General features: G+C 39.9%; 4 protein-coding genes across 6 annotated transcripts; 2 read left to right on the top strand and 2 right to left on the bottom strand.

Moving 5' to 3' along the window:
* Positions 1-487: 487 nt before the first annotated feature.
* Positions 488-3,416, top strand: LOC120261990 (2-hydroxyacyl-CoA lyase). The gene is made up of 3 exons (XM_039270021.1): positions 488-897; positions 990-2,027; positions 2,883-3,416. The coding sequence occupies exons 1-3, from the start codon at positions 532-534 to the stop codon at positions 3,195-3,197; spliced, it is 1,719 nt and encodes a 572-aa protein (XP_039125955.1). The 5' UTR covers positions 488-531; the 3' UTR covers positions 3,198-3,416.
* Positions 3,287-6,709, bottom strand: LOC120261991 (protein DETOXIFICATION 16-like). Its single transcript, XM_039270022.1, has 8 exons — positions 6,397-6,709; positions 5,086-5,630; positions 4,857-4,943; positions 4,387-4,443; positions 4,070-4,308; positions 3,853-3,971; positions 3,691-3,777; positions 3,287-3,599 (listed from the first exon to the last, which is right to left on the bottom strand). Exons 1-8 carry the CDS (start codon positions 6,700-6,702, stop codon positions 3,540-3,542), a joined length of 1,500 nt encoding a protein of 499 aa, XP_039125956.1. The 5' UTR covers positions 6,703-6,709; the 3' UTR covers positions 3,287-3,539.
* Positions 6,710-6,886: 177 nt separating this feature from the next.
* Positions 6,887-8,943, top strand: LOC120261992 (cyclin-D1-binding protein 1 homolog). Its single transcript, XM_039270023.1, has 4 exons — positions 6,887-6,974; positions 7,046-7,133; positions 7,751-7,957; positions 8,217-8,943. Exons 1-4 carry the CDS (start codon positions 6,897-6,899, stop codon positions 8,897-8,899), a joined length of 1,056 nt encoding a protein of 351 aa, XP_039125957.1. The 5' UTR covers positions 6,887-6,896; the 3' UTR covers positions 8,900-8,943.
* Positions 8,350-11,233, bottom strand: LOC120261993. Of its 3 annotated transcripts, XM_039270025.1 has the most exons (5): positions 10,979-11,233; positions 10,727-10,909; positions 10,579-10,638; positions 10,188-10,501; positions 8,350-8,483 (listed from the first exon to the last, which is right to left on the bottom strand). In XM_039270025.1, the coding sequence occupies exons 1-4, from the start codon at positions 11,192-11,194 to the stop codon at positions 10,220-10,222; spliced, it is 741 nt and encodes a 246-aa protein (XP_039125959.1). In that variant the 5' UTR covers positions 11,195-11,233; the 3' UTR covers positions 8,350-8,483; positions 10,188-10,219. The 3 variants fall into 3 exon arrangements, with proteins under 3 accessions (XP_039125959.1, XP_039125958.1, XP_039125960.1); XM_039270024.1 differs by lacking the exon at positions 8,350-8,483 and having other exon boundaries at positions 10,142-10,501; XM_039270026.1 differs by lacking the exon at positions 8,350-8,483 and having other exon boundaries at positions 10,142-10,501; positions 10,994-11,232.
* Between the last annotated feature and the right edge of the window lie 273 nt (positions 11,234-11,506).

Here is an 11,506-nt window from a genome sequence, read left to right as displayed (position 1 = left end):
ATTATTGCTCACCTTCTAATCAATGATTTTGACTAGGGAGAGTGATCAAGGGGCCGCCTCTAAATTATGATTTCAATAATATATAAATGTATATTATGTGATTTTCAATTAATTTTACCCTTTGTGATAGAATTATGCTTCATTTGGTACAATTAGCTATTTTTTTTTTTTTTTTTATCATCAATTAAAACAAAAGCAAGCAGGTGAATTAAAATAAGAAAGCTAACTTGAAATAGGATTCTTAGCATCCTAGGGAGGCGGCATTTCCCTGGCTGCTACTTTAATGCATGAAATGACCAAAAAGTCCTTGGTATTCTTGTTGAATTTTTAATTATTATTGCACGATGATGGTAATTGAGTAATTTCATTTGGCCTTCCCCAATTTGACGAAATTGCCCCTGAGGGTGGTCGGTGTAGTGGTATTTATCTTGCTCCGCGAGACACCACACCTCGATATCTCCTTTTAAAAACCCACTCCATCTCGGAGTCATAAACTCATAGCTACCAACCAAGCTCAAGAGCTCTCTATCAATGGCGACTGTGACGGAGCCGAGCAATGATGCCCTGATCGATGGGAATGCGGTGGCTGCACGCGCTCTTCATTGGGCTGGAGTGGAGAAGATGTTTGGAGTGGTGGGGATTCCGGTGACGTCGCTGGCGACGCGAGCGGTGGCGCTGGGAATCCGCTTCCTGGCCTTCCACAACGAGCAGTCGGCGGGATACGCTGCTTCAGCGTATGGATACCTCGCCTCCAAGCCTGGAGTCCTTCTCACTGTCTCCGGCCCCGGTTGCGTCCATGGCCTTGCTGGCCTCTCTAACGCGATGGCCAACGCTTGGCCGCTGCTCATGATCTCAGGCTCTTGTGATCAGAAGGATTTCGGGAAGGGTGACTTCCAGGTATTGAAAATTTCCCTAATTGTTTGCGAATTTCGTTCCGATTTCGGAGAAATTGATTTTTTCATGGTTGATTTTGGGGGCGGTGATCGCAGGAGCTGGATCAGATTGCGGCTGTGAAGCCATTCGTGAAGTTCTCGGCGAAAGCCACTGATATCTCTCAAATCCCCTGTCTTGTCTTCGAAGCCCTTCACCACTCGATCTCTGGAAGGCCCGGCGGGTGCTATCTCGATATCCCATCCGATGTTCTCCACCAAACAATCTCCGAATCGGATCTTTCCAAGCTCTTATCCGAAGCTGAGAACTCCATATCCCAGCAAAGCCCTGGCGAAAAACCCCTCGACATTGAGAAAGCTGTCTCCTTACTTCGCAGCGCCGAGCGCCCTCTCATAGTTTTTGGTAAAGGTGCTGCCTTTGCCCGCGCCGAGGACTCGCTGAAGAAGCTTGTTGACACTACTGGAATCCCCTTCTTGCCGACCCCCATGGGGAAAGGTTTGCTGCCTGATACTCATGAGCTCGCTGCCACGGCCGCTCGATCACTGGCGATTGGCAAGTGCGATGTTGCGCTTATCATTGGTGCAAGGCTCAACTGGTTGCTGCACTTCGGTGAGCCGCCAAGGTGGTCCAAAGATGTGAAATTTATTCTTGTAGATGTCTCTGAGGAGGAGATTGAGCTCCGGAAACCATACTTAGGTCTGGTTGGCGATGCAAAGAAGGTTGTGGATTTGATTAATAAGGAGATCAAGGATGATCCATTTTGTTTGGGGAAGTCTCATCCTTGGGTTGAGGCAATATCCAAGAAGGCCAAGGAGAATGTTGTAAAGATGGAGGCGCAATTGGCAAAGGATGTGGTCCCATTCAACTTCTTGACGCCGATGAGGATAATAAGAGATGCTATTATTGCACAGGGGAGCCCAGCTCCGGTTATAGTATCAGAGGGAGCGAATACCATGGATGTTGGAAGGGCTGTGTTGATTCAGAGTGAGCCTAGGACGAGGTTGGATGCTGGGACATGGGGGACAATGGGGGTTGGGCTGGGGTATTGTATTGCAGCTGCTGTGGCGATGCCTGAGAGGCTGGTTGTTGCTGTTGAGGGAGATTCAGGTTTTGGCTTCAGTGGCCTTGAAGTTGAGGTAACATTTCTAGTCTTGTTGAATCTCCTTCTTTTTGGTCTCTAATTCATCATATGTTTGTGGCATTTGCCCATTTGCTCATTGTATTATACATGCGTCAGTGATGGGAATGCTTGAATTATTAACTTCTGCATTTGCTCATTGTATTATAAAGTGTGTCTTGACAAAATAGTTAGCAGAGTATCTTTTCTCTGCATTGTTAATAGGTAAGTTAATGCAAAGATGGAAGTGCTATTTTGGAATGGTAACCGATGGTTAGTGTCTTTTCATCTTTGATTTTGTTTGGACATGAGGGACACGTAATTTTTCAGGTAACAAGGGAAGCAAGGCTATCCTTCATTTAAATCTCATAGTCTGGAAGTAGTTACCGTGGACTTCAATTAAATTATATAGGATTGCATCCCTTTTATATATGGCTCAACTATAGTTTGACTAGTTATTAGATCTTACTTTGGAGTCAATGCACCTGCTATATTCAGTCCATTTCTCTATCAAGATTGCCATTGCCTAATGACTACGCCTCTGTTCTTGCCATGAACTCTTCATATCGATGGAATTCCATCATAGCGAATCAGCATTTGGAGTTGTATTTATGCCTTCAAGTACAATCAGTAGTTTAAACTTTTATTATATCATGGTGCAATAATAGATATCACGGTGGCATATTTCTTGTGACAAGGGTACCATTTTATGCTGGTCTGGTCTTTAATTTATTGTACAAGAAGTTCGAGCATTTTTTTTCATGAAGTAGCTTCAGTATTCCTTCAAAGTATCACTCTGAACCTTGTGATACAGTGTATCTTTCTAGCAATTTCTTGTTAAGTGAACAAATCCCCTTCCTGAACTCTTTTGCAGACATTGGTAAGATATCAGCTGCCTGTTGTCGTGATTGTGTTCAACAACGGTGGAGTATATGGTGGTGATCGTAGAAACCCTGAAGAAATTACAGGACCACACAAAGATGACCCTGCCCCTACTTCATTTGTCCCAGATGCAGCTTACCATACTCTAATTGAAGCTTTTGGTGGAAAAGGGTATATTGTTGCAACTCCCGATGAACTCAAATCTGCACTCACTGAATCATTTGCTGCCCGAAAACCAGCAGTTATAAATGTTATCATCGACCCATATGCCGGTGCTGAAAGTGGTAGACTGCAGCACAAAAACTAAGATGCTATCCAATCTAATAAGTTTCAGTGGCCACATAAAATTTTCCTCGAGTATTATGCACATATGTTGCCTAATAAATATGTAGCTAGTGAGAATAACATCACCATGTACTGTGATCTTTTTCATTCAGGGTTACTAGAATTGATTTTCCCCAAAGCTTGATGTTGTTTGCCTTTGCAAGTGAATGTATCTATTGACAGAAAAGTTTGATATGGAATGTGATGTGTTATTGACTCCAGAATGTATTCAAAGAAATAAATAGTGATACCATAACGAAGTAAATATTACAAATCATTACTCCAGGGTCCACGATTGAATCGACGTGAACAAGCATGTACAAACTCAGTATTTTGCTTCAGCATTGATAGCAGAGTCTTTAACTCTGTTTATGGCCTTCATTGCCTGATTTTTAAGCAGCATACAAAATGGTTAGACATAAGATCTAAAGCCTAGTATCTGTGATGATTTGTTGCATATTTTAACAATCACTTACTTCTTGATCCCAGTTGGTGCGAAGGATAATAACAAAAAGCACCGATAGTTGAACAATAAGTGCACTTATGATTCCAAACCAAAGTCCCTGATGCACAGCATGTTTTATGAGTCTTCATCTTCAAAAGACATAAAACAAGTTCACAAAAAATACGAAAATTACCTGCCCACCAGCGTGCAAGACAAAAGCGAAGAGAATAGCAGAAGGGATACCAACAACATAATAAGCTCCAAGATTAATAAAAGAACAGATCTTTTGCCAACCACATCCTCTCGCAGCACCTGAAGTTTCAAGATTGTTAGACTCCAGTGTTTTCATAAGAATTCCCAAAATATTATAAGAAACAAATCGGGCAGGTAAGTGCAGTTTCATTTTAAACCTGAAAGTGCACATTGTATTCCATCCATGAAGTCAGAAGCTGCAAGAACTGGCATCATTGCTGAAACATAACTCACAACTTGTTGTTCACTGCTGTACAAATAGCCCCAGACATCACGCACCAAAATAGTGAGAAGGGCCACTATCAAACCTTCAGTAATGGCTATGATAAATACAGCCAGTACTGCTAAACGTGCAGCTTGTGAGTTCCCAGCACCCAATTCATTTGAAACTCTTATACTGCAGAAAAACAAATAGGAGGACAACAAACAAAGACTTAAGTTAAATACTGGGAACCAAAATTTTATGTCTACTGACCTCACTGCGCTTCCAAGGCCAGTGGGGATCATATAAACCATCCACATAGTGTTAAGGCTGAAAAGATGGCAAACATGTCAGAGTCGAAAGTTATTCCTTGATATGGAAACTGCTTGTAAATCAATAGTATACTCAAAGAAGCACAAGAGAGTCTAACAGGAAGAAAACTGTTAATAAATCAACTTCTTCAGGATTGACCAATAGTCACTGCATTTGATCAATTGCCACTAGCTGATGATTAATTCCATTCAATCAAGTGTTAATATCTAATCCTAAAGTGCTAATCTGTGAACAAATATGAGGTATCTTAATTTTGGTAGAATAAAAATATGGTGTACTTTGAATGCACAATGTCTCATATAGCATTCAGGCATTTGGTTCTGCTGAAAGACATGAAATCGAGAACAACACAAGACATCCACAAACCAAGCTTGTGAGGACTGAAAGGTAAAGAGTGTCCTGTTGCTAACCTGATTGACAATACAGAAGTTTCAAGCTTTGGATTGGGAAGAAGACCAGACAGCAAAACCACCATCTCAAATGACCAATACTCCAAGCTGTGTATCAAACAAAATCATCAGCTTTATATATCACCCACAAATCTAAAGAACAGAAGTCCACACTGCATAGTACTAATTCATTAACTCAACTAACATGTTTAAGCAATAGACTCCATAATGACTTGAGAGGCCAACTCACCAAATCATAAAGGCCGAAGGAACAGCGAGCCTTATGAAGTTGATTATACCACACATCGCCTCCCTCGTCAGACCCACCCAAGTGTGTTCACAGGATTTAGAGAATTTGACATACATGGCTAATAAAAAAACATTAATCCAGTATGATATGGAGGTTGCACAGGAAGCTCCCTTATTGCCGAGTCCAGAGTTGTATACCAAAATCCAGCATACAAGAATGTGGAATAAGGTTGTGATTCCTGAGCATATTAACATTGGCCAGATAATATTTTGGGTTTGCAAAAACCTAACCTGGCACTGAAGTAGACCGTAAGCAAAAAGGCTGGGGATTAACCAACAAGCATATAATCCAGCTTCACCAGATATTTCAGCATTTTGGCCAAGTATCATGAGAATTTCACTGGTGAAGGCCCATAAGAAGGATAAAGGAATGCTAACAAAGAGAAGAACAATCATAGCTCTTTGCATGTGTACACCGAGTGAGCGATACTGTTTTGCGCCATAAGCCTGCCCACATAAAGTATCCAATGCACTTCCCATGCCCAACTTTGTGAGGTCAGAGGGAGAAAACCAGAAATCACATTAGGTCAAAACTTTTAGCAATAACACTGGTAAGAAAATAGTCAAATAAAAACACAATTCAAATTAATATGAAACCATAAAGAACCAAATGCTATATATGAAAAAGCTGATGATATGTGTTATTGTCATGTTTGATTTCTTATTTATATAAAAAAGAGTAACAACATGTCAGCTGAGAGACAAGGATGCAAACTCTCTCCAGTCTCCAGCAATGGATGAATGGCAAACAAGAAATATCAAAGTCATGGTTTGAAGAGTGTTCAGTGTATGCCACACAAATATTCTTACTATGTCTAAAGTATTCAGCCTGAGGACTCAAATTATCATTGTTCTCATATCACTGAATTCTCCTAATGGTTCATGCTATTAATTCAATTCACCTGTCATTATGCTATTCTTGGGCAACATATTTCACCACACAGCCACAAAACAAATACCATAGAGTTTACCTCTACTTATCATGTTTCCTTTATATTTCAACAATTCCTTTTCAAAACATCCATTTGCTTCTATGCAGTCTATGAAAACCACTACTTCTCAAACTAAATCATCAGAAAAACAGAGACATACAAACTAAGCAGCATGGTCAAACATCAATATCTCATATAAATAGTTCATATCAATCATGAAATTCCTCATAACATTAATGAATGTTCAAAGCAGCTGAAACAAAGGACAAATCATCATAATGATCATCATCATCCAAAGGAAAGATGAGCAGAAGCTATACCAGCAAGCTGAAGCCAGAGACATTGGCAAAAGAAGTAGCCATAGAAGCCCCAGACAAAGCAAGCTCCCCAAGGTGCCCAACAAACATTAGAGAGATAACCTGCAAGAAGTATTGCAGGAGACTCACTGCTATCAAAGGACCTGCAAGCCATAGCTGCCTCTTCACCTCCACAACAACAACAGACCTTGAGAACCCCATGAAGAATCCATGCCTACAAACTTGTGAAGAGTTCTCTGAAGAGTTTGGGAGAAGAGGAAGCAAAGCAGAAGACAAGGAATGATCACCATCTTCTCCACTTCCTGCCATTGTTTCTCCACCTGGCTCTGTCCAAAAGCTTTGTTAGTTTTTCAGTTATATCCCTCAAATAATTTTATATTACATTTGACTTTCTGAATTTTTATTTATAAATAATTTCGATAATTATAGGGGGGCTATGAGTAAAATACTCCATCCAAATAAGACCTCAAATCGCGAGGGTTTTGCCCAAAAGTGAGAGAGAGATGGCGAAAGGGGGGAAGAAGGAGCACCTCGCTCGAGTTCTTGATTCTCATATTCACAACATTGAAGAAACTTTGCAGGTGATTCCATTTATCTTGTTATTAATTTCAGTTTCTTTTGATTTTCTGATCATTTCGTTCATGGTCTGCAGATGCTGGAACGTCCTGCGGTTTCTCAGAAGGTGGATTGGTCGGAAGTCACTAAAGTTGGGGATGAAATCTCCAAACAAGCAACAGTTGGTATGATCATCGTTTTTCTGACCCTTTTTATGATAATTTTTTAGATAGTTTCTCCAAAAAAAAAAAAAAAATTTTTTTTGTAATGCATTTGAAGGATATTTACTTGTTCTTGTTAGTGAAAGTTAATATGGTATGTTATTTGGAGTTGATTTTGTGGTGAATGTTTGGTTGCTGGCAAATGGAAAGTGATGGAGAAAAGAAAGTTACAATTTTTAGTTAAATTTGATTTACATATAGAGCTAGTGTTGTTTTGATGTGAAAAATAATGGAATGCTGGTGATTAGATTAAGCTCAGCTAGGGAAGGCCTTTTCATGCCAATCTATTCATATTGCTTATATGCATGCTTTTCAAGTTATTTCTGTACTGCATAGATAAGCCATTTATCCTACTTGATAGTAGATCTTACACAAATATACTTGGATAATTGTTTAAATTCTCCTGGAAAATCTTAATTCATGCTTAGCTTGCCAGTTGAGGTGGAGGTTCATTTAGGGAACTAGAACTAAATGATGTTTGTGAAGCAGCATTTTTTTTTATAGTTTTCAAGGATCTTTCTTTTGTTTTATAGTTGAGTTGCCTATTCTCCTTTTACTGATTATTACTTATTAGCTTGCAGCTGGAATGCTTTGGAATGGAGAACATGATGTGAAGAATCTAGAGTCAAACATGGGAGTGTACATTAATTTTCTTCAAGGTTTCCTTTTGCTCTGCCATAGCAGCTCTGCTGGTGCCGGCCCAACTCTTCATGCGTGTATAGTTGCTTCAGCAAGGAATGTTGTTGACCGTAGCATTAAATTGTTTAAGGAAGCAGTCTCCTTCTGCGGTACATCAATTCCTGCAAAATCCCTTTGATAATTTTTCATTGTTGTGATTTTTGCATAGAAATCATTTAAAACCCGGGACACAAGCTGTTGAAATCTCATAATATCATCAAAGGGTACATATTCTTTCTACCATCACGAACCTGCCTCTGCTTGTACTTAACACTTTGTTCTTGGCAATCAATGGAAAACAAGTCGGCATCTAGATTTAACTCTATCTATGTCATGTTTATGCTTAATGGTCGCTTGGGTTATATGCAGATTCTGACAATGCGAACAAAAGGCAAACTATTCCACAACTCTCGGGTTCAGTCTGGGAAGCATGTGACGCCCTGAAGAAAACCCCCACCTCAAACTGCACTGCAATTGGACGAGCAATAACTCAACTAGCTGTCTCTATGAAGGATGTTCTTCGGGAGATGAAAGAACTGAAACCTACTCAACATGACTCATCTGATGGACCTCCTACTGATGTCACTGATGAGGATGGTAGCTTTAGCGAGGGAGACCTCGGGGATGACCTTTCAACTGAAGAGATGGAAATCGCACAGTTAGCAACTGATGTAGTCACCAATGCACTTACTGCTGTAAAAGAGATTATTCGCTTCATCACAGGTTTGCTTCGGAAATCAAACAGAGAATCAGCGGAAAAGGAATATGTAGACAGCTTGGAGAGAATACTTGGCCACTGTCAAGAAATGGGATCAGAATTGAATGATCTCGGAGCTTGTGTATACCCTCCTCAAGAGATATCTCAGATGAAACTCATCACCAAGAAGATAGATGAATTGGTTGGTAACATCCATGAGGCAGTTGAAACCCTTAATGGTTCTCCAGAGGACTTATATAGGGCCTTCACAGTGTTGAAGAACTCATTGATTAAGCTCCGGTGTGCATTTGGTGATGTAGATTTGGCTCCCAAAATGGAGAGCCTTGCTGTGTAATTTTGTGGACCATTTGTTATCTTGAGATTTTTTTGTTTTGTTTTGGGGTTCTATATGAGATTTTACCAGCCTGTGTTTGCTAAAACCTATTTTTATGGAAATGCTCTTGCAGGGGGTGGGATGTATGTATATATGCAAACCTTAATAACGTGAAGAGACGAGCTGGATGGTTATATATATATATGTGACTACAAATTTGTTGGATTATCTGTACGGTCTTTAGCTTTAGTTTGGATTGAGATAAATGTTGAATAATTTGTTAAACAACTAAAGCAAGAAGGAAGGAGGTTGCAAGGAGAGCTTCATCGCTTGGTAGAAGTGCGTGGAAGAGGGCGAGAAGACGGGGGAGGATGGAGGTTCAGGCCGACTACTACGACCCCATTCTCAAAGCAGAGCAAGCTATGGTCGAGTACATTGCCGCTGTGGCCGAGGTTGATTGAGGTTCACAATGCCCCGGAAGAGACTCCCAAATCAGATGATTAGAAGGTCCATCTCTCTCATCTACATTTTTGTTTTTGATTTTGGCAGTAACTTTTCTTCTTTATTATTTAAATAGTTTTGTTAAATAATTTTCATTTGATCGTTTTAGAAAAAGGAACACTACTATATCCAAGTGAAGTAACGAAGTCCTACTTAGTGATCAATGTTTGTGATATTATCATACATGGATGATATGGATTGAGGAGAGGATTATAAATTTATAATCTTGATTTATGTCCATTCAGCATTAATTAAACCTCATTGTCTAAATTTTTTTCCTTCGACCCACTGGTTTATGAGATGAAGTGCTGTAAGCATTAGTATAAAAATAATAAATTTCTTATAATGTCCGTTTTTCTTAGTACACAACAATTCGAACTCAAAATTAATTTCTTGAATAATTAATCTAAATCTAAATCTATGCCATTTGGACCAAAACCAGTTGGTGTTGTTTAAAATTTTTTTGGAGAACAAACCTATGATAAAAAGACATTTATTTGACAATTAACATTATTCAATGAACATGCATCCTTTACAGTACTACGTGCTACTATCTTCAACATCAACGACCTCAGATCCTACTCATCCTTGGTACTCACAATTTGTCGGATTTCAAAACCAAAATAAAATCCTAGTAACTTTTTCATGTATTCATCCCTAAATTTTGAAACAAACAATAATGTCTCTTTCAAGAAATATATATATATATATATATATATATATATATATATATCCAAAGAGAAACTATTTGACAATTATATATGCACAGAACAGATGAGAAGAAATGAAGAATGATAGGAGTACATACAGTGATGTCAAACAAGAAGAGGAAGCACACAATCAAACTACACGTTGACACCGGCACCAGAATGCAATGCCACCACCCCTGCCCTGAGCCACAGCAATCTCTTCATCCGCATAGAACCAGATAAAGAAAGGGTCTTTTGTGCTAGGCTCCCTCTCCTCTCTTCCCAGACTGACCCTCAAAGGACCAAATGGCCCAATTTTTATATTTATACTTTCAAATATGAATGCCAATATTCTCTTATTCCATGACAAATTCCCTTCAAATGTTAAACATCCAAGTGGCCCCAAATATACTCCATTTTCAATCCTCTTCCCCTGAAAAGTTTCAAACTTTAATATTTATTTATAATTATAAAAATTTTGAGGTGTTGATGTGTTAATGAAGAACTCACTGCTGCGTCAAATCGTTGCACTGCGGTCAAGGGAAAATATCTGCCTTTGTTCAACCTGCCCTGAATATTAAATAATGGAAATTTTTTGATAATTAATAATTATTGAAAAAAATTTATAGAAATGAAAAAACTTTAGGGTTAGGGCCACCTCCGCAGTGAAGACAAGCATCCATGTTCTTCCCGGCGACTCAGTGCCACCGAGCGTCTCGAAGAACCCTGAAGGATCGACCTTCGCCTTCTTGATTGCATCGAGAGCCGATAACACTTCGGCGGCCGGGGTTCGACGTGTCTTAGCGGCGCTCTTGAGCACCCCGATGCTCTCCTCCACGCCCTAATAATCAACAACCTGCGATTTCAAGTACTACTACTACTTCAATTTAGAAATGCTAGAATCCCTAACCATCGCCGGACTGACCATTCCTCCTCCAATCGTGGCCGGGGTTTTCTGGTCTTCATCAACGGCCCCGAGGTCCGGTGAAGCTGAAGCCGAGAAGGATCGATGGCGATTCCGATGGTAAGGAGACGAGCGGAGGTGGAGGGTTGGAAGCGAGGAAGGGGATCGAAATCGGGATCGAAGAAGAGGAAGGCCAGGGGATGAGGCGAGGGCGGTGGCCATTTCTATGAATCCTGGAGCTTCACTCGAAAACTTCAAGCGGGCAGTGGTGGCGTTTTAAAGCTCCCGATAGCCACTCGTTTCGGCTGGAGATGGGCCAAGGCCTAGTACTTTTCTTGGGCCAGCCCATTCGTAGCACAATTTTTTTTTTAAAAAAAAAAAACTAGTTTTATGCTAATTATTTGATAAGAAAAAAATTCATTCGACAAGCCTGAGATGCAAGTAAAATCTATATATGTCAGTAATTGTACCTATTTTCTTGCTTCACAATATTGAATAGCTGCATAACAGGCATGAATAACAGAGTCTGGTGAG

The sequence above is a fragment of the Dioscorea cayenensis genome, chromosome 5, assembly GCF_009730915.1.
Source record: "Dioscorea cayenensis subsp. rotundata cultivar TDr96_F1 chromosome 5, TDr96_F1_v2_PseudoChromosome.rev07_lg8_w22 25.fasta, whole genome shotgun sequence".
NCBI classification, from domain to species: domain Eukaryota; kingdom Viridiplantae; phylum Streptophyta; class Magnoliopsida; order Dioscoreales; family Dioscoreaceae; genus Dioscorea; species Dioscorea cayenensis.
This window is presented reverse-complemented; position numbering and strand designations above follow the sequence as displayed.